Source organism: Silurus aristotelis (genome assembly GCF_946808225.1).
Source record: "Silurus aristotelis genome assembly, chromosome: 5".
Taxonomy (NCBI): Eukaryota; Metazoa; Chordata; class Actinopteri; order Siluriformes; family Siluridae; genus Silurus; species Silurus aristotelis.
In genome coordinates this window covers 1,716,065-1,738,761 of record NC_139578.1, presented here as the reverse complement: position 1 = coordinate 1,738,761, position 22,697 = coordinate 1,716,065, and the positions used below count along the sequence as shown (strand labels likewise).

At 43.6% G+C, this 22,697-nt stretch overlaps 1 protein-coding gene across 2 annotated transcripts; it reads left to right on the top strand.

Moving 5' to 3' along the window:
- The first annotated feature begins 1,308 nt into the window (after nt 1-1,308).
- Nucleotides 1,309-15,514, top strand: dipk2aa (divergent protein kinase domain 2Aa). 2 transcript variants are annotated; one of them, XM_083541114.1, is made up of 4 exons: nt 1,309-1,602; nt 6,949-7,817; nt 10,928-11,231; nt 14,346-15,514. In XM_083541114.1, the coding sequence occupies exons 2-4, from the start codon at nt 7,164-7,166 to the stop codon at nt 14,684-14,686; spliced, it is 1,299 nt and encodes a 432-aa protein (XP_083397240.1). In that variant the 5' UTR covers nt 1,309-1,602; nt 6,949-7,163; the 3' UTR covers nt 14,687-15,514. The 2 variants fall into 2 exon arrangements, with proteins under 2 accessions (XP_083397240.1, XP_083397239.1); XM_083541113.1 differs by having other exon boundaries at nt 1,309-1,610; nt 6,944-7,817.
- Nucleotides 15,515-22,697: the final 7,183 nt, after the last annotated feature.

Here is a 22,697-nt window from a genome sequence, read left to right as displayed (position 1 = left end):
ACCATGGGAATAGTTCAGGGCAATTAAGGATAGTTTTAGGGTAGTTTAGAATACTTCTGGATGGTTCAGGACAGTTCATGGCAGTTCAGGATGGTTTAGGACAGTTCAATATAGCTCAGGGTAGTTCAGGGAGTTCATGACAGATAATCAGGTCATGTGCTGTTTAGGGAATATCCAGACTCAGAAAGATGATATTTACAAAGTCCCAGGTGACTTTTGTCCCAGTGGCCCATCACATAATTGTGGGTGGGTGGGTGGATGTGGTTGCCTATACATGCTCCAGTTGATCAGCAAACCATGTAATAAAGAATCAAACTCACACGACCGTAACTAATCTATGAGATAATAAAATATATACTAGCCCTTTCACAAGGTCACCATTATCAGCTTTCTATTGAACTGCTGGAACTGAACCTGCAGCAAATATCTACACTGACCTGGGACTGAGGATCTCCTCAGCATACCAACAACTTCTCACATTTTATCACCTGGGTGAAACTTTCTGTCCATGAATAATTCTTTCTCCAAGGGTTTGGATTCGATCTTACAATAATAATAACCAAGTTTGTGTAATGGTCATCGGTGGTGCACAGACACAGGGGATAAATAGGGGATTGTGTCAGGAAACGAAATTTTTAATTACCAGGCTGTGCTGAAGTGCATTGTTTCAGAATTAAGATTGAGGAATATTTCTGTAGGTCATAACACATACAAGTCCATTTTCGCGTCATTGGATATTAATGTAGTGTGTAAAGTCCACCAATAGATGGCAGCAAAACACACATTAACAATTAGTAGCGTGCAAAAGCAATAACAACGAGTATAAAAAACTTCATTAAAATCATAAATGAGGATTTTCTGCAACAATTAAATGGAAAGTTTATATTTATAATATTTGTAATATTATAAAAATATATTATATATTATTTAATATTATATAAGATATAAATATTCTTTTATAGAGCTCAGTCAGATATTACTGGATTTTGAATAATATTTGATTATATAAATGTATATTATTATTTTATTATTGTTTTATTTTTACTGCTATTACTAATAATATTCAGTATAGCAGTGGAATACATTTATACACAAGATAGATAGATAGATAGATAGATAGATAGATAGATAGATAGATAGATAGATAGATAGATAGATAGATAGATAGATAGATAGATAGAAAATAAGAAGATAGAGGAGTCACAGAGCACTTCCTGGTTTTGAATGGTGGGCGGGGCGTTATCGTGTGTACGCGCACGTTTAGGGAGGAGCTTAAACCCTGCGTCGCTATAGTAACCGCAGAGGTAACGTAAACGCGTCCGGGGGTGTCGTGACTTCGTAAGCGCGAAGCCGGAGAGCGGGTTGGAGTCGGGGCTTCGTTGTGTTCGGTGGAGCTCTCGAGTAGAAGAAAAAGAAAAGAAAAAAGAAAAAGAAGCGAGTTTGAACGAAGAATACTTAAGTATTTTTTAATGTAAAACTGTAAAAAAGGAATAATAGAGGATTTTCGCTGCGAGGCGCGCGCCGTGAAAATGAAGCGCGGCGCGAGGCGATGAGAGACGGAGCGTTGACTCGGAGGAGTCATTTTGATGAATCGTTTGAGGAGTCATTTGGTGCGTATGCCGGATTCTTGCCATTTGTTTACGTTTTTTGTTTTGTAATAAAGAAAAAAAATTAATTAATTATATATATATATATATCAGATCTATGTAAATGTAGACATGACGAGGGTTCCGAGGGTTTATTTTCTTTTTTTTTCTTTCTTTAGTTTGATTTTTTTTTTTTGTGTAGTCTGGCTATAAAGCTGTATTCAATGTATTCCGACTTATTAGTGCGCATGTTTAGAATATTCTAAAATATGTATTGTTATTATTCATGTTTTTTTGCACTTGACTGTCCTGGATCTGGCTGATCTTGACTCTCCTTCTTCATACCGACTCCTGAGTCAATTGTTCCCTTTAAAGTGTTTAAGAAGTTTTTTCTTTCTCATACAAAATGAAAATCTGTAAATTAGGGTGTTAAACGCGGTATAAATGTATACGCAAGTAGATTTATACAGGCGTTGTGAATTCTTTGAGCTGCAAATTTGAGTTGTTTGAGTGAGTCGAGTCATTTGATTCTGAGTCAATTTTTTTGACTAATCTCTTTTAGACCATAGAGATGGTTAAGAGCCTTGCTCAGGGGCCCAGCAGTGGCAGCTTGACGGTGATGGGGGTTTAAACCACTGGCCTTTTGATCAGTAACCCAAAACCTTTGAGCCACAACTTCCCATGAAATCTGTTTAAACATTGTTTCGTTGGAAAATTTCAAATATTAACTATGAAATGCTCAAAAACGCCAGAAGAAACTGGAAAAAGTGTTTGATGACCATCTTACTAATATAATTAACCATAATCGAGTTAATTGATTAGTAAAACTATTTAAACAATCAGGTATCGGCTGATGAAAAAAAACCCTTTTTTCACTCATGCCTTTTCTAAAACTAGCTTATTTTTTTTATTTGCGTTTTCGCCTCCGTTTTTTCTATAACTTGAACATCATTTGATGTTCACTTTCCATTTCCATTTTTTGTATTGTATCTGAAACATCGGGGCAATACGACATCCTCGGGTTATATCGCGAGGGAAAAAAATGTAGATGAAATAAAAAACAAACGCCTTCCGACCAATCAGAACGGAGCAATCAATAACGAGTTTTAACGATGTTGTTACTGCTTAGACGAATCCGATTTTTCACGGCGGATCACCGGCGTCTCGGATTTGTGTCCTCGGACTCTGAAAGCTGCATTCGCTCATTCTGCTCTTTTTCACGGAGACAGCAAAGCTGTGCGAACGCTTCCGTATTTACACGGACGCGAGCGCACAGGCAGCTGCCTCAATAAAGCTGTGTTTGAGCAGCCGCACGCACTGAACGAGCAACAAAAGGTGTCTGGTCTTTGGAGATTTGACTCTAAGAAGGTGAAAGTACAGCATGTAAAATACGAAATTATTTATTTAAAGTAAAAACACACCGTCTCCTAAAAAAAGGCTTCTATGTTAATGTGTAGGCCTGGGCGTGGCCTAATATTCAAACGAGTATGTTTGTTGGACACGTCTGCTGAAGCCGGGTTTCTTTCCAAGGTTTCGCCACTATTGTGTTTTAAAAATATCTCGTTCCATCGCTTCCTCACACTATATGGCAGAAATATTGGGACACCAGACGTTTCCACCAATATGTGCTTCTTGCTCAAACTGTTACCACAAACTTTGAGGCGCACATTTGTATAGGATTTAAACCTGTTCAAAAAGGCGTCTGATATCAATATCGGTTTGTTGTGAAGGACATTGTGGCATGTCGTGACTTCACTTAGTCACGAAAATCAAAAATGTAAGTTAGTAAATCCTAGTTAAGAGTCTGGATTTGGCACAACTAACTAAGTAAAGTATTAAAGGAAGGAAAGGAAGCAAGTTAAGTAATTGCCATGCTTTCCTTTCTACATGAGCTCTTGATTTATGACCCACAGGCTGGGGGTCGATTCACGAAAGCGGTGCAGCGAACGTTTTTTCACAGGCGTCTCAGATTCCCTCTCCGGGTGTTGGTCAGCAGGGCGTGAGGCACGTACACGCGCTTTTGCGTCTTGTTTGCATAAGCGCCGCCTGTCGGAAGTCCCCCCCCCCCCTCCAACAAGCCCGAACACCCCCGAGGTGTCGGAATTCAGTCGCCTTGCCAACGTTTACATTCGTCTGTTTTTCCTTCCTGATCCACGCCGACTTGCGAACGAACTCCGCGTCCACGCCGCAACCACCGCAAAAAAAAAAAAAAAAAAAACGCCTCACAATGTCGCTGCTGTTCTATTTCAAAAAACGGATAAAAACAAGGTAGTGCCTTTTACTGTGACCATCCTGAGATTTGTTTACTCAGCACATTTTTATACATTCATTTTTGGGGGCCAAGCATCAAGGGTTGGACAACAAGTCGCAGGATTATCATTGGAACCAGTTGGACCAGATTGACTTAAAACCCCCATTTTTAATGGTAAATGGATTTTGACATGCGATAATGATATCTCAGTATTTTCTGATCACGATAATTACACGTTATTTTGCTGAGTGTGTTATTGTGCTGGTACCTTAAGACACCAAGACAATTACGATATTATATATATCGTACACCCCTAGTGGGCACCAAGTTTCAAGAAATTCGGTTGGCTTGTTCACCTCTTCAACCCATTTGCAATGGGGTGTTATGATGTTGCTTGATGATATTTTGGTGCTTGGACCCACCAATCGCTGCTCGCAGCTGTAGTTCCGTTCGTTGAAAAACGCTTTTACTTTGCATTACAAGTGCTATTGACCATCGTTCCCTCACCAGTGCCTCTTTGGCGTGTTGCTAAGAAACAGAAAGTCCTGAGGACTTTGCTGTGGGGGTAAACCTCCTGACACTGGAGACTCCTTTACTAAACATCTGCTTTCAGAAACCCAACAGCATGAACAAGCCCTGAAAACTTTCCCAAAGTAAAAAAAAACGACTCACCGTTGCTAGAAACACCGCTCATAAAGACCAGAACCTGTGATTATCAGAGCTTTGTAGCTTCTTGCCAATCAGAATCGAGAATTCGACAGCTCTGTGTTATGATTCATGATAGTGTGGAAGTTGTAGCGACGTCGGACTCGTATTTTGTTTATGACAAGCCGAGCTGTGTGCTGATAGTTGCTGACTGCGGTTTAGTGGATGTTTTAATGCTCGGCCCTCGGCTTAATTACCCCAGGCACCAGGAAGAGAGAGTGCGTGCTGCTCGATTGTTGTCCCGGCAGCGTAATGCCTCTGTGATCAAACCTTATCGACCGCAGCACTCAATAATCCCAGCAGGTGCGGTTTTTCATTTTCAGCTCGGACGCGAGACAAGATGAACCTTCCAACACTTTAACGGTGCCCTGTGGACACCTGGCCATAAGATTTGTATGTCCTTAGTGGCTAATTGCTGTTATAATAACCTCCATTCTTCTGGGAAGATGTTCCGCTAGATTTTGGGGTATCAGTAAACAAGTCAGGTCCTGATGTAGGCGAGGTGAGGAGGTCTGGGGTGCAGTCAGAAAAGTTGGGTTTCCCAAATCTTTTGGCCAAATCTATGTGTGTCTGTAGATTTTCTTCTTGGTAACATGTTAAGTGTTTCACTTTCCAAAGCGTTCCATTAATTTTTTTTTTCCTTCTTTTTTTGTGAAACCCAACACGGAAAAAATTGACCGATGCATAGTTTGGAGCTTCTGGGGCACAGGCTTTGTGCCCAGTTTTCAGCTGGAGTGTTGATGAAACCAGAGCTTGATGAGTCATCCCTCACCATCTGCCAGTTCTCTTAAACACACCAGATCCCGGCTTAGTTTAGACCCTGCCTACGTGTGTAAGATGAGTGCGAGCGACGTTTTCCGCCTATATATATATATATATATTTATATTCCTTAAGGAAAGTGGTTGTACTTTGTGTGTAAATTCCTAAGATTTTGAATTATTATTCTTTTCCAGCTCTTAAACCTCGATGAGAGAGAAAGAGAATGAGCACCAGCACTACTGTGACCCAACACACCTACCCATAAAATGTGTTAATAATCACCTGGGACTAACTAGCATAGCGATTAGTCATGTGATCCGCATCAAACAGTTGTTATAAACATGACCGATTCCAATTCGTACCCTCGTGGACCTCAGCTCCAAGTTTCCTCTTTCCCTCTCATGGCGGTTGTAACGAGTTTTGGCGCCTCTCACGCACAAGGCAGAACTGCAACTCAGTAGCAGTGTTTTTTGTTTTTCGCACCATCGACACAAAACCCAACAATCCCAACAGGGTTTGCGTGTTCAACGTAATACGGTCTTTTATAGTAGAAATTAAAATGCTGATGTTTTCCCTAAACACTCGTGTTTGCAAGCTGGAGCCTGCTGTCTGTCACCTGCCCGCATTAGCATCTTCGGAATTATCCATTTCGGCTTTCATTTCGGCATTACATATTTATTTTATGCAGCAAGCCGCCAGCATGTGTTTTTCCTCGAACCTCCTTTTAAAAGCTCAAGACTTCGTGCTGTGGGAATTGAAGCAGTGTGAAATGAGATAATTGATGACTCACGGTGGCGGGAAAGCAATTAGAAAGTGGCTCGTTTAGCCCGAGCGTGTAAGGACTCATTTGTAGATGCGTACAGCCTCTTTGCGGATCGCGTTAACGGTTACGAGCGGAAGACAAAAGAGCTCCCTGTCATTTTAAAGTAATTAAATTTTCCCTGCCGCTTGTCGAAGGACACGAGTGAGAGCTTGTCCGGTCTTATCAAATTGGTCCTGGCACACGTCCTTATATCCTTTCTTTCTTTCTTTTTTTTTTTTTTATCTACCCAATTAAGCTTTGCAATTAAATTTAATATCGAAGGATCATACAAGTGAGATTTGCCCGGGCTCGGCGGGCGATGACTCAGCTGAATTGCGTTTCACGGCGTAGACGGATAAAGGATGAAGGATAAAAGCCTCTACTGTGCTTTTTAAAAGTTTTAAGGAGAAGCGTCTGCGAAACAACTTTTTAATTGCAAGAAAACGCGGAGTGTTTGCTTCGACTTGTCAGGACTTTCTGAAAGTTTTGTCTGGACCACGGAACACCATTGTTTGATTTGAATACAAATATTTAGGAAGGTATAGTTCTCCACCGCAAAATAGATCATTATTCTCAAGGCCATATCACACGGGATATTTTGATTTACAGGCAAGTGATTTAAAAGCAAGTCATTTTGATTGGATTTTATTCCCAACGGTATGACATAAGCATTTGTGTAGATTTTCCTCGAGATGGATGTAGCGTGATTTCCCGGTAACGGACTCCATTTACCGGCATAGACATCCAATTATTTTTTTCAAGTAATAAGGTGTCCTGCTAATGCCTTCCTGTTTCTCTTTACATGCTTAGTGTTAACAAGATTCCTTTTCTTTTTCAAGGTAAGGGCGACTTCTTAGTGGAATGGACAAATAAACCTTCAGCGTCAGACATGGGGATGGAGGTTCTTGAGGCTAATGGCGTGAATCAGAGGCCTCCCTTATGACATGGATCCTTATAGGTGATGAATGCTGACGATGAAGCACGTAACAAGAAGTTTGGGACCGTGGCATTGAGGAAGCCTGAGCTGCATCGATCCTCCTCGTGCCACTGCTAGTCAGCATGTTGCGCTTGCTTCCCCTGAAGCTCGCCCGTGTCTACCGGTGCGGCAAGTTCCTCTTCATCGCGGCTCTCTTTGTCGTCGTGCTCATGAACACTCACAACTTGCTGGCCTCCTTCCAGAGGAACGAGCTTACCGATCGCCGCTTCATCGCCCTCAACAAGTGCCCGGCCTGCTTCGGGACCAGCTGGTGTCGCAAGTTCACGAACGGCCAGGTGACCTTCGAGACCTGGGGGCGGCTGCGCTTCCTGGATTTTTTCAACGTCAAGAACGTTTACTTTGCTCAGTATGGCGAGCCCAGGGAGGGCACGCGGAGGGTGGTGCTCAAACGCCTGGGCTCCAACGCGGAACTCGCGGAGATCGATCAGAAGATATGTAAGAGGGCAACGGGAAGACCTCGCTGTGACCTCGTCCAAGCCATGTACAAAACCGAATTCGCCCGACTCAACGGAGACGTAAGGTTGCTGACACCCGAGGTGGTGGAGGGCTGGTCGGACATGGTGCACTGCCCCTCCCAGAGACTCTTGGACAGGGTTGTCAGGAGGTATGCCGAGACCAAAGACTCTGGAAGCTTCCTTTTGAAGAATCTAAAGGATACGGAGAGGATGCAGCTACTGATGACTCTGGCGTTCAATCCGGAGCCTTTGGTGCTGCAGGTATGTACTTTTTTTGTTTTTTTGTCTTGCTGGCTTTTTTATTTTTAGTGTTTCCCAAGAGTAAAAAAATATAAACTTAGGGGGTGTAAATGTATTTACAGTACCAACAGATTAACAATTGCCACTGCCATCGAGCAGTTCCTGACTCCACAGCTGATCATAATGTTCTAAAAACAATACTCCTGGAATCTTTTTACGATTACATTTTTACAAGCTATATCTTGTGCAAAGAGCATAAAATTCAATATTTGAATGTTTGTTTTTATTTCTTCTTTTCTACACTGCTTTATTGGTTAGATTTGAATTGGGAGCACCTTGGCCACGGCCCACCTCTTCCGGGGCATTTAAGTGAAAAGGCGTTTCATTAAAATAAAATTGGATTTGTTTGAATGTGTTTGTTTAAAAAAATTTTTTGCTGTTGAATGTTTTTTGAAGAGAATGCTGCCACTATGAGGGGCACTTTGACAGTAATGTTTGCAAAAGCTAGATTGCTGACTTGTCAAATGGACGAGACAATGGGTATTCGATAAAAAGGACTGAAGGACTGTTTGATCCTGTTTGTTCCATCTCGTAGATGCTTTAGAGAAACACTGCTTAACGTTTTTATTATTTTTATTATTATTCCCCATCACCTGCCAAGATGAATAAAACAAGGCTTCTCTAACGTTTATACCGAACCAGACCCGCCCTCGGTGTTTTCCAGGCAGGCAGCGATCAAACAGCTTATCACCTTGTCTCCACTTCCATATTAAGCTGTCAATTTTTGACATTGACGTACGGCGGTATGGCCACCTCCCGTCTTTTTCCTCACTGCAGGAGCCGTCGTGCTCAGGGTATTTTTAGCCAAGCAGTCGGAAAACAACTCGCTGCCCCGCTCCGAGTAGTTCGGAGCACAAGGGGACGGGGCGGTTTATCTCTGAGGAACGTCTGTGTGTGTACCTGGAGAATTGAATTCTCTTAGCCAGAATGCTGTTTTGTGCTGTGGTGAGGAAAGGGAGGGAAGGGGAGGAGGGGGGGGGGGATAAGCTGTCTGGGATTTGGGAACATCACTCCTTGCACTGTTGAGAACGCAGCCCATCTGCTCATGGAGGCTGAGAATAGCACGAGCAGTGCCTCAAGGTTCACGTCTATCGAGGTATTCATCTAGCACGCCCTCTCATCCTTCACTTGACAACGAGGTTATTACGAGGAGGCGATGCCCCTAGGGCACCTTCCTAAAAATTCCAAAAATGGACAGGAGACCTGCGGCGTTCCCTACAACCGTCTGCGTTAACGAGGGTGGCGTGTTTTTTTTTGTTTTGTTTTTTTTTATTTTTTTTATTATTTTTTTTCCCCCCTCTCTCGCCTCGTCGCCTCATTGCCTTGGAAGCCCAAACACCACCGCTGGGGAGCCAAAATAAATAAGTCAGCAGAAGATGCAATGTTCTTGCTTGGATTTTTGTTAAATTTTACTGTCAGGTCTAACATTATTCCAAGGTCACAACGCGCCTTGTTCTCGTTCTGGATTATCAAAGCGATTAAAGGAAAGATTCGTCAAAACGTGCTGCGATTACAATTTTACAATTGAGCCCCGCCCCTCGTTCCCACCTATAAATAAAAGCTCCGCCCTCAGAACCCACACATGCTACAGGTGACGCAAAATTCGCTGTGTGGGGTTTTCTTTCTAATGAGGCCCGAACACTTCTGTAGTTTATACACAGGAAACAATACGGACAATTCTGTTCTGTTTTTTGGGTTTGGATCATTTAAGCATTTTTTTTTTGCTCGCAGAACAATATCCAGGCACCTTCCCGATTTCAGATCGAACGATTAAATGGTGTCAAATGTTCTATTAAAAAATATAACGGCCAAACGCACCTTAACTGCCATTTCCTCGCCAGCCTCTGGGTTTTTTTTTTCCCACCCTGAGGACTTTCCTGTGGTGGAAAACCTCTTTACTGTACCAAACTAATGACTCTTCTTATATCAAGACTCCTTCCATAAGCACTATATGGACAAAGGACTGTATAATGATAAGATTTATTAGATATGTGCTTCCTGAACATCATATTCCACATTTAGTCCCCTTCATTATAACCCCCACTCTTCTGGGAAGATGTTCATTTAGATTTTGGATGGCGTTAGTGGAGATTTGTGGTGCTTCAGGTAGTGATGTAGGTGAGGTGAGGAGGCCCGGGGTGCAGTCTGTTGTGACTGTGACGTGTTGAAGTTCAGTTGTTCTTTCTGTGCAATCTTTCATCTTTGAGAAGGTACAAGAACGAGAGGAGGAAAAAAAAAAAAACGAATCAAAGAGCCATTCGAAATATTTCATACATGCTGCGCGACCGGTTCCGTCCTGTCCAGACTCGTACACCTTCCCCTCCGTCCTGGCAGCCATCTTGAATCTCTGCCAGGACGCCTAGGAACTAGCCATTACAGATCACACACTGATTTGAATTTACATTTGTTATTTTGACAGACAAGTCAACAGTAACTGCTTAGATTTTATATTTTTAAACCACAAACTAACAATAAACATTTAGTATACGTTTTTTGTAACTGAATTTGTAATCTTATATAAAGCTTTGAATTTTCTTTCACTAAAAATGAATGTTGGTTGATGTGAATTGTTGGATTATATTTTTTTTCCCTCTCAATGCACAAATTTCTTTTGGCTCTCTTCAGGCTCCTGCACGAAACATCTGAGTCCCGCAAATTAAAGTTTAATAATCACATTCATTTTTAATGCTCTTGGATCTGGATGGAATCTGATAGTCTATGTTTTTTCCTCTGCGCGCGCACACACACACACACACACACACACACACACACACACACACACACACACACACACACACACACATCCACATGCACACACATTATGTCGAAGTTTTCCCTCAATACCTGCCAGATAAACTCCAAAGATTTAACGGTCCTAACATCGCCATCGTAGGTGTTTTGTTTCTCGTTATTGTGGCTGAACTGACACTTTCTACTAGTGTGAACTTGTCTGCTACACACACACACACACACACACACACACACACACACACACACACACACACACACACACACACATATACAGCCCTCGGGTTCTTAACAGCACTCCTGCCCACGTTGTGTCTCACCAGAGCTTCCCGTCGGACGAGGGCTGGCCGTTCGCCAAGTACCTGGGCGCGTGCGGTCGCATGGTGGCCGTCAACTACGTGGGGGAGGAGCTGTGGAGCTTCTACAACGCCCCCTGGGAGAAGCGCGTGGATCTGGCCAAGCAGCTGATGGACATCGCCGAGCAGCTCACGAACAACGACTTCGACTTCGCCCTGTACCTGCTCGACGTCAGCTTTGACAACTTTGCCGTGGGCCCACGCGACGGGAAAGTCATCGTCGTGGACGCCGAGAATGTCATCGTGGCCGACAAGAGGCTCATCAAACAGAGTGAGTCTTCTACTCTCTGCTCTGTGGACCATCGGCATGTTTACTCACACGGACTTTACTTAGTTACTTATTTGGTCACTTGGTTACGTAGCGTGATGGCTATTTTTTATTACGTTCGTTTATTACGGCTACTTGTTTACCCGCGAGCGTAATCGCTGGATTTGCCGCTGCTAATCCACGTATGTGCTTATTTATTTAGTTACATGCAACAGATTATCCGCTTCATCATAATTGTTTTAACTTCATATTAACAGGTAAAGAAATTGCCATGAAATATAATTTAATATCGGTATAAAACGGCGATGCAGACAAATACGCAGACGCCGATCACGTTCAAATATCGGTGCATATCCTTTTATTAAACGTGCTTTATGAGTTACTGCGAACCCCAGATGTCTCCCCGTCTCGGCCCTGAGGCTTTTCCTGGTCGTGCCAATGTGTGTGTGTGTGTGTGTGTGTGTGTGTGTGTGTGTGTGTGTGTGTGTGTGTGTGTGTGTGTGTGTGTGTGTGTGTGTGTGTGTGTGTGTGTGTGTGTGTGTGTGTGTGTGTGTGTGTTCGACTTAGTGATGGAGCAACTGATGAAGTGGCAGTTTAAATAAGAGTCGTGTGTAGTAAAGTGCCGTGCTGCCGAGATCAGAGCTTCAAGCTGCTGCTGCCGCTGCTGCTGCTGGAAGCCGGTGATTTGGCACAGGGCCGTGAGGAGCCGAGCGAGGCAGCGTGCTGCTCTCCGAGAACACCGACAACGCTGCCAGATGGACAGACAGAGAGAGAGAGAGAGAGAATGACACCAGTATTACAGTATAACGATGATTCCCTAAATATGCTTTATGAGTACATTGGCATTGTGACATCACCTGATGATGGATCGTCACCCCGGCGACAGAAACGAACCGTGTAATCGCCCCTGGTGTCGCACCCATAGCCGTAATAGCGCTTTATTGTTACCAGGTGGGACAATGAACGAGTTAAAAAAAAAAAACAGAAGGCTGTTTCATAAACTCACACAAACGCTTTTTTATAAGAAAGTAATTATATGATGATTCACCGGTCCAGAAACCGTGACTAATGAATCAGATCGCTTCTATAATTCAGCAGGGCAGCTGTGCGCCAATCTGGAACTTCAGAGAACAAAGCCAAAGTCTTTGAAGTTTTACAAACTTTCCGATTCGTCTGTTTACGCGACACGGCCAAAAGTATTGGAACGCCCAACTTTTTTCCACCCATCCCCGCTTCACACGTCTTTGGGAGATTTTTTTCCTTTATTCGAATTAGGAGACCCGAATCTGTTCCAGCATGACAAGCCATGTATAGAGCTATATCTAGAGCTGGTTCACACTTTCTTACTTCAACTTTCTTTTGGCTTCTCCCGTTAGGGGTCGCCACAGCGGACCATCCACATGTTTGATTTGGCACATGTTTATACGCTGGATGCCCTTCCTAACGCAACCCTCCCCATTTATCTGGGCTTGGGACCGGCACTAAGGTTTGTGCAACCCTAATGGCTGGGGTCGGTTCCCTGACCGGGGATCGAACCCAGGCCGCAGCGGTGAGAGCGCCGCATCCTAACCACTGGACCACCAGGAGACCGCTTTCTTACTTCAACTACACAGTGTTTTCCTCACGCCCTTGTGGCTGAATGAATCCTCGCACATCTCCACAATCTAGTGGAACATCTTCGCAGAAGATACACATACTTTTGCTCACACAGTGTACTTATTTACATCGCAAATGACTACCTAACTTGGTTACGTAGGTTAGCGGCGTTAATTGTTAGCGTAGTTCATTTTCTTGCTTGCATAGTAAATTACTTACTCAGTAACCTGGGTTTTTAGTTATTTACTTATTTCGTATAATATATTCACTTCCTCAATTCATTATGTTCTGGCTTATTTTCTAACTTGCGTAATTGCTTAGTTCATTATTGAATTAGTTTGTCGCATACGAGGCTTCATACTTATTTACATAGTAATATCAGTTAACTTACTCAGTTGGTTACTTGGTTAATTGTTGAGATTATTTCTAAACAATTAATTTCAAAAAACTTATTTATGAAATCACTTGGGTAACTACCTTTCACTGAATTCACTCAGTACTTATTTGTTTGTGTGTCAGGAGAAATATCAAACACTTGGCCCCTGGCACTCGTTGTGATTAATGATGGTATTAACCCTCTGAAGTCACAGTTAAGTGGGTTAATGAGACCTCGATCTATTTCTGATGCTTTGAAGCATTGTGTGTGTATGTGTGTGTGCGCTCATGTGCCGCACGTCCCCAAAGCGATTTTTTTTATCTGTGATCTTTTCAGCGCCGTGTTACCAACACTTCAAAACTGCAGTTCAACTCAACCTTCAGCCAACACACACTTTGTCCTGAGAGGGTCGGACATGTCCTCCTGCTCGAGTTCTCTCAGATACACAGCGCTGTGGAGGAGAGATTGTGTGTGTGTGTGAGCGCTTGGCATTGGACTCGGCGATTCAGCTGATAATTGGCTCCCCAGAGGGCGATAGTGACTTCATTCTCTGTAATTAGTTATTGGCGTGCGATCGAGTTGTCACATGACCAGGGAAGTGAATCTTCTGCTCTCCGCATCTCTGTTTCAACGCATATACGCCACGCAGGCAAAGGTTTCTGGACACCTGCCGAAACAATCCATACATGCTACTTTTTGGACGTTTTATTCCACGTTTCAATCCCCATTTGCTGTTCTAATAAACTCCACACGTCTCGGAACATTTTGTAGAGATTGTGTGAGATTTCGTTCAGCCACAAGGGTGTTTGTGAGGTCAGGTACTGGTGTAGGTGAGGTGAGGAGGACCAAGAGGGTTGAGTTTGGAGCACTATAGCAGGACATCTTCCACTTCAACCAAGTGTCATTTTCATGTAGTTGGCTTAGTGCACAGTTGTCATGTGGGAACAGATTCAGGTCTCCTAGTTCAAGTGAAGGGAAAAGGTTCATGCTACCGCATCCAAAGACATCCTATAAAATTGTCCCTTCAAGTTTGTAGTAGCTGTTTGGCTTAGAACCACATACTTTTTTTTTATATCATTTTCATTCAGATTGCTTTATTATTGTGTCTCCGATATCACTTTCGCTCGCTCTTTCTTTCTTTCCAGACAAGCCGGAGAGCTACGACGTGTGGTACGAGAGCCGCTACGAAGAATGCGACAAGGAAGCCTGCCTGTCGTTCTCGAAGGACATCCTGTGCTCGCGTGTCACCGTCGACCACAACTACTACGCCATCTGCCAGAACCTGCTGTCCCGCTTCGCGGCGTGGCGCGGCTCCACCGGCGGCCTCCTCCACAACCCACCCACCGAGGTGTCCCAGGACGGCCGCCTCGCGGCGCTGCTGGACGAATGCGCCCGGCCTCAGAGACGCTACGGGCGCTTTCAGGCAGCCAAGGAACTTCGCGAGTACCTCACGCAGCTAATGGAGCAAGCTGCCGCTAAGAGGTAGTACACGCCAAAAGGGGGGGCTTTATCCGCCCCTGCCCCACCCCTGCCACAGGATATACCACGGATACAAACTTGCCCACGTGAAAAGAAAGCAGCAGCGCTCTGAGACCTTTCGTTATTCTGAGTTGTGGTTTTCAAGGGGGGGGGGGGGGGGGGGGGTTGCTGCCTGCTGAATGTTGTAGCTTTGACGGATGCTAATTAAAGGAGTTTTGCACACGGGCCAGGCTGAGAGCACAGGTTGAAGAGCTGCAGAAATTGTTTGTGTGTGTGTGTGCGGTGTTGCGCTGATGCTAATACAGGAGCCTTGTTAGCGGTAATGGGGCTTTGCAAGGACCCACTTGCTCCGTCTGGCCTCTGATCACAGTCCCCTAATAGGGTTTATGTTTAATTTATCGAGGCTTGTGCCCTAAAGCAAAGGCCCAGGTTCCTGAAGCAAAGCCTCATTTTTGTTATCAAAACATGTCGTTTTTGGAAAACGTTGATGGGGGGAAAATGTTGTGGTGTTTTTTTGTTAGGTTTGTTTTTACCCAATTTTACCTCATTAGGACTCCTTATTAGGGCCCTATGAGTTCTGCTAGACAGCGAAACAAGGACGCTAATCCCGAACGTCGAATTCGTATAGTCACAATATTTGTGAACACATTAAATGTTTGCGCATTGGGATCGTAATGCCCAAGATGTTTCGGCCCAACACGGGTCAGCTAAAGATTATTATGTTAACTGTTGAAAAACGAACATAAGTTTGGCTGTCTGAGCTTGGGTCTGAGCGCAGATTTCACCTCTCTACGCTAGGAAATCTTTGCGATGTATGCAACAAAAAAAAATAAAAGATACCAAAGATATTTTTGGGGGGGTTGGGGGAAGGGGAGTCGGAACTCATCCAGACCAACGCCGTTCCCGTTTGTTTTTGTTGCTGCTGCCCCGTACATTTATTTTAACGTCAAGTAACACTTGCACTACAATACGAGCGTTGCGTTTACAGAGGTGAATTGCACTACACGTCCGGTCATCTGTTCCAAACATTTCCGTCGTGCTGTACTGTTTCCAATTTTTTCCCCCGACGACCCCCCCCCCCCCCCCCCCCAGTGTTCGCTTTGTTTCTTTCCCGCCTCGTTTCAATCATTTCCCCTGTGTCCTTCAAGGCTAAATGTGGTCTTACTGTGCCTTCGGTCTTTACAACTCAATGAGAACATTAAAGTACATGAAAGTGAATCTGAACGTTCTCCCTGCGTCTCTTTATTGAAATCTCATAACATCGTCAGCTCTCAAAGCAGCCGTACACATTTATTATATCGGCTGAAAGCGTCATGAGTTTTCAGCACCACGTAACCATCGGGGAGGTTTTTCCACCTCGTGAAAGTCTTCATTGCAGCTTACGAGCGTTTGAGCTTTTTTGGAAACGTGACGAGTTGGATGCTGTGGGGGGGGGTTTTTGAGTGTGAAAAAAGAGAACAAAAAAACATGAGGCTGGTGTTTCTAGCATTTCCGCTGTGTCCTCGAAGGCCATCAGATCAGTCATCCGTTTTTGGATGTGCCTCTGGTGGGGTGTTTTTATTTTATTTACATCTTCCTTGAACATTTTCAGGAGAATGTTTCACAATTACCAAAACACAATGCTGTGTGTTTCTTTATGCACTTAGTATAGATTTATTTTCCCTGGAATTCAGCCAAAACACACACACACTAATTCGGCTGGTCAGAAAAAAAGTAGGGAAGGAACCAAAGGAGGATCCCCTGTATGAATCAAAGCCATCACTCGCTTCCCATTCCGTCGACTTGATTTTTCATCCCCTGCACGTCGAGAACGTAAAGGTAAAGATGTTGATGAAACGAAAAACCGTGGCGCTATTAATGGTTCAGCATGACGTGAGGTTAAACACATTGACCCGAGTCCTCTAAATATATCCACAGTGATGCAGAAGCGTGAGAGCAGTGTAGTGTTACTGAGGTAAACAAATCGAAACGGTGACTCGTCAGGTAACTGATTTGGCAAGGGCAAGAAATTTGTTCACGACATTCGATCCCATCTGTAGCTCTTTAATAACTACGATTCTGAAGATTCTGGAACGTGCAACCCTCAGCACCTTTCACTTCTGAATTAAAAAATGCTTTCCGGACCTGTTTTGGGCTTCTGGTGCTTTTTTCCCCGGCCTATCAGTTTACCCCAGGCTTATTTATGCTGAAGGTGTCTTCGATTCCAGGATGGAAATGAGCAGACGGCGCTCGAGAATAAAAATATGACCATATCGTCATCCGCTGGCGAAGATCATAATGTTGTAAAATCAATCTGAAACATGGCATGTGCTTAAAATTCTTTTAGGACTTTCCATATTAAAAGCTGGTCAATTGTGTCTGGGTTTGAACCCAGGGTAGCTTTGCTAAGCTGCAATCGAAACTAGCATGACAAAGAGTGAAAGTCTTGCTTCACAAATCTCAGTTGGTTCGGATTTCAGGGTCAGGGCACAGGGCCACCCATGTTTCAGCGCCCCAGGAGAAGCACCCCCTTGTAGGGGGGGTTTGAAACCTCAACCTTCTGATCAGTAACCCAAAGTCTTTATCGTTGGGCAACTACTGGCCCTATACAGTTGAGTCAGAAAGACCAGTGCAATGAAACAGTGGGATTATAACAAAGCTCTTATCACCTTATCACCACAAAGGTGTCCGAGACTAGCTTTCCCTTTGGGCATTATGTAGACCCTGGTCACAAACACACATTTCACACACAAGTCATGCCTCATAATAACTTATTCATAACTTTGAATAAATCTCAATTTTAAATTCTTATATGATGCACCAACATCATTTACTTCATATATTTCATGTTTGGTAGCTCAGTGGTTAAGCTTTGGGTTACTGATCGGAAGGTCGTGGCTTCAAGCCCGGGTATCACCAAGCTGCCACTCTTGGAGCCCTTGAGCAAGGCCCTTAACCCATAGTGTTCCAGGGGCTCTGTATCATGAGTGGCCCCCGGCTTCCTAACAATGCTGGGATATGTGAGGAAAGAGTTTCACTCTGCTGTAAAGTACATGTAACCAGTATAAAGTACCTTTATTTATTTATTTGTAGAAAAATCTTTTCCAAACCCATGCGTGAATCACACTCACATTATATGATATTATGTGACCAAGGAGACTGCTGAGTTTTAAGGGGATATTGTTTCATTAACATGGTTCAGTTGAGGGCTTTTTCGACTAAACGGATTGCTTAACGCAAAGTCTGCAGTAATGCAGGGAAATTCTTATACTACTCCGCTCACATTTCCAGACCCAACATGCTCTGGTGAATTTAGCTTTTCCTTCCTGTTCCTCTGCAAGAAAAGTCAATTTAAGTGAGGACAACGTGGTGAAAAAGATCCTTTTTTTTTTTTTTTTTTTGGCTTTCCCGGAAAACCTTTCTCAGTTGCAACTTTGTGGTCCTCTTTCATTCCACTCGAAGTAAAAATAAAGATTGGAACCGAACTGACAGCGTGATAACATCAGCAGCTGCTCTATGCCTCCTATCAGCCGAGGGCCTCGTGTGAGCAATAGTTACACACAAATGTGTGTGGCTCAGCATTATTGTCAGATGGCCACAGGCACAAAGGTTAAATGGAGGGGGGGAAAAACATCCAACGGATCAGCTTGGGTAAGTGGTGGAACAGCTGTGCTATTATTACTCCCAGGGTAACTTTCCAAACTTGTAATTACTGGTAAGAAAGAGGCAACCAGCTCTACTCCCTCAGGAGAGTCTTAGTGTCTAGTGGGTGAGCTGATTACAGTACTGTGTATCACGTTGATTTTGCTTTTAGTACCAGTGTAATCAAACGCTTCAAACGCTGTTGAATCGGGCTCAGAACTGGCCAGAATGTTATCAAGCATTGTCCAGACAACAGTGTATCGAGTTTAAAAGGGTGGTTGGTTCAGGCAATTGGATAGACTATGATCATCTCTAACTTACCCTGAATCTCCATTGTCTAAATCAGGAAGACTTTTATTGCTTTGCCCTGGTACCCCTTTCATTGGCGCCGATTCTAAACCGGATCATTGCTTTACCAGTTCCTCAAAACTCAAGCCCGCTTTTACTTGATATCATAATCTGGTTACATTTTTATTAACTTGAAATACAATTAAAATGTTTCTAAATCTAGCAAGTTTTCTTCATGCCCTGTATCATTTGCATTTGCTACTTTCATCGTGACTGATGGTAAGCTCGAATGGTATCCCTACCATCCCGATTAAGCCACGGATGCAGAGAAAAATTCTGAAACTTTCTCCTATTGCGTTAGGGTGAGCCCTTTACCACTAGGAAACTCAAATTGTTTCTGACAGACTGTCAAATCCAGGGCGAAATCTGTGAAAAGTTTGAAGCTGCCAGCTCACCCTAAACGATGTGTTGGAAAGTGCAGGGACCTCGACACCGACCTCAGCACCAAGAGAAGGGCTGAAAGTCATCAAGGATGTAGGAGAAAAGACGAGAGAAGCCTGACACCTTTGCAAGCAGCGAGGACTGCACTTCATACTGAGGTACAAAGGCTGCTGGCAGAAGGCAAAGCCTTCGGATAAAATATCGAAAAACAATCCCAAGCTTCCAGACATCCACCAGGCAACAAGCCAACTAAGTTAATCTCCAACTTCGGTAAGATCTGCTGAGTCCGTCTAAAAAAAAAAATTTCTCTTGGACTGAGTCCAGTCGAAGCCCAAACCTGAACAACGATCCAAGGCCATTCCTCATGAAGGTCTACGTTTACTATGCTTAAAAAAATATATTCCTTACTGTATGGGTGTTTTCTTAAGAGTGAGGGGTACGTTTGCGCCAGAAAAGCAGGAGCAAAAATGACCGTCGTTTTCAAAACCAGAATGTATGCCTGTGATTTTGCAGACTCAACACCAAACCCTGGTCAAGGCGTTGAGTCTGCAAAATCACAGGCATGCATTCTGGTTTTAAAAACAACGGTCATTTTTTGCTCCTGATTTTCTGGGTCAGTCCATTTCCCCGGGTGTAGGCATTGCCATTTTTGGCGTTCCCAATGACTTGTATCCTTGAACAAAGACGCATTTTGAGAATGAATTCATCCCCTTTTTTCCATTTTTTCCACAGTTTTTCCTTTCACTCTATCGCTTGAGTTTATCTTTTTTTTTTTATACTTTATCCTTGGTTTGGTGCACGACTTTATTATACTCTGCTGCAACGTTTAAAACGAACACACACTCTCTTCGTTCCCCCAAGCTCCGTTTCCTGCTTTTATGAGCCGACTGGCGATTTCTTTTTTTTTCCCATTGCTTTGTCTTTATTAGCTGAGCAGAACGAAGGTCCGCGGGGGAGCTTCCAGATGAATCACATCGACGTGCTGACTCAGACTCGGTATGCTCCAGTCCTCTTTATCAACGTGGCAGGATCGATGGAGTCATCCCAGTTCCGCACCAGGAGCACTGCATCACGCCAACTAAAACACCAGGCTCCGTAGCTTACCGCTTTTTTGATCAGCGCACCATGCAGCTCCCTGCAACACCGTAGCGCTCTTTAGGAGTTGAGACAAAGCCAATAATCGCAACCATTGCACACTTCTCTCATCGGGTCAGCAGGGATCCTGTGTCCCTGAGGAAATGTACCAGAGCTACACTAACAGATATTCCACTCCAGCTGGCTCATCATGTCTGAGTCAGGCTTCAGTGCACCTTTTCTTATGCAAATGCTATTCGCTAAAGGTAACTCGCGCTCAAACGACCTTGGAAAGTAATGGCACGTGGGTCACGGATGGGAAAAAACCATTTCAACTCACTTAAGAATGATTCAGCAGTTGAAAGTAGCAGGAAATGTAGGTGGCTGCTTATCCTGCAAAAGTTTGTACACCCCCAGGATGAAGGAATTCAATATTAATGAGAATGTGGGAGGAGCACTTTAGGGATACAAAAATGGATCAGAATTAGGAAAGCAAGAGGGACACGGAAAACATTATAGTATATTTACATATTTTTATAGTGGCACATGTACGGTAGGTGGCTAAGGAGGCTTTGTCACCAACACACAATACCCTTATGGTGTGTGTGCGGTGTAGGAGGAGAGATCGTCGCCCACAGCAGGGAGCGACATGACCGCAGTTAGCTCTGCCTCAGACAGATGGACCTTTCTGGAGGTTTATAAAGTCTCTATCTCTTTCCGTGCTCTTTGGATCACGGAGGCAGAAGGGGGGGGGGGGGGGGGGATAAGAGGCTTAAGATAAAACTGCTTTAAGGGCTTCTTGTGACCTAGAAAGAGAGAGAGATTGAGAGAGAGGGTGAAAAAGAGATGGAGAGGAGAAGAATCAACATGACAGCACTTTTCCAGGATGAAGCCTTCACGAGTGTGACGGAGAAAAGCCGTGTGTCCTTGATGGAAGCCGCGAGTGCGGAGGTCTAGAAGCGTGGAGTCGGTTGGTTTCTCATCCGCTGCTCTGTCACTTTACCTGACACGTTCCATCCTCCCATCATGTCCCATCGCACCCTGTCTGCATGAAATAACACGCTGAACATCTTGTGTCCTTTCTCTTTAATGTCACCTATCATCCTCAGTGCCAGTGGGGAAATAGAGATATCCAGAAGCACTGACAGCACTTATATCCTCTTGGTCTTTATATCCTCTCGGTCTACACCCCCTGATCGGATGCACCAACGTGAGATGAATGATAACCAGTTTTAAAAACAAACAATTTATAGGATCCAATGTTCTGTTAGGAAAGAAGTATGGTTAGAAGGAGTCTCCAGTGTCAGAGCTTTTGAAATCCAGGATGTTTCCTTGCATGCTTTCAGATTCACGATATAAGAATTCCACTGGGGCAAAAGTTTGCTTCAAGTCGACTCTTTTAAACAATATGGAACCTTCCAGAAAGTGATGTGATGCTTTATTTTTCACACTTTTTGATTGGCTAATTGTCAGGAAAAGGAGTTCTTTTTGTGGAGATTTGACTCCATTTGACTCCGGTCCTGTGCAGGAATGTTCTAAGCAAAAAAGAATTTGAACTATACCGATCATCAGAAAGGGTTAAATTACGAGTATTGGGTGTTCGGCTGTAAAAAGAGGCTGGGGTACTTTTGCAAATAGATAGCATTGTGAGGAAGAATGATGATCTAGAAATACCGAAACAAAACATCAAGACATCAGCCAGAAAGTCAAAGCATTCAAGCTGTGATCCTGAAGATACCAAAAAAAGCCGTAACAAAACAGCTCAATGCCAACAACGTGAAGGTCTTGGAGTGGTCTGTGGTGTTTCCGAGAGAGGAGACCTACAAATCTGGCTTGGATACACCAGTTACTGTTACAAATGTAAAACTCAGGACAAGATTTGCCACAAAAATGAGGCAGATTCTTGCATGAAAAGATTTAGATTTTGTCACCCAAACCGATGACAAGGCCGCGGAAACCTGTGAAGTGTGCGGGCTAAAAAAGGTGTGACCTGGGAGCGATCCAGCAGCGACTTCAGGCCTCATCTCCCGGCTCGCTCTAGCCATCTGTCTGCCATCTGTGGATGAGTGGAATATTACAGAATCATTTTTTGCAGAAAATCAAGCCTCTACAGTTAATAAAAAAAATAAAAAAAACACACATTTCTCTCAGCCATAACAGTCCTTCTTGTTCTTGCGTCATGCCTACTTTCACACCGCCGCCTCGCCATAAATAAATTGTACTGCGTAGCCAGACAGACAGACAGACAGACTAAGGAATAAATAATCCAGCAAGAACCAGCAGCGTTCGGTTTATGCTACACAGAATAAAATAAAGACATAAAATAAAGATTTTGGGTGGAAAGTCTGGCTGCGAGAGTTCAACGACCTTTGAAGTGAAGCCTCCCAGAGGCTCAAAAGCTTAAAAGCAGCTAAAAAATCAGCACTCGAATGCCTTCTTAAAGCAGCAAAAAATGAATGACATTTCATTTAAGTAAAAAAATTGGTAAAATGTAATTAAAAAATTAATAAATAAATAAACCAGACGACAAAAGTATTGAGAAACCTGACTTTTCCAGCCATGTGTGCGTTTTTCTTAAAAAAGCCTACACATAA

What these genes read in the sequence shown, in the direction of transcription:
- dipk2aa (XM_083541114.1), top strand. Translation starts at nt 7,164, where the DNA reads ATGTTGCGCTTGCTTCCCCTGAAGCTCGCCCGTGTCTACCGGTGCGGC. An exon ending in CGGAGCCTTTGGTGCTGCAG is followed by an intron (nt 7,818 to 10,927) that starts GTATGTACTTTT and finishes GTGTCTCACCAG; the next exon opens with AGCTTCCCGTCGGACGAGGG. An exon ending in CAAGAGGCTCATCAAACAGA is followed by an intron (nt 11,232 to 14,345) that starts GTGAGTCTTCTA and finishes CTTTCTTTCCAG; the next exon opens with ACAAGCCGGAGAGCTACGAC.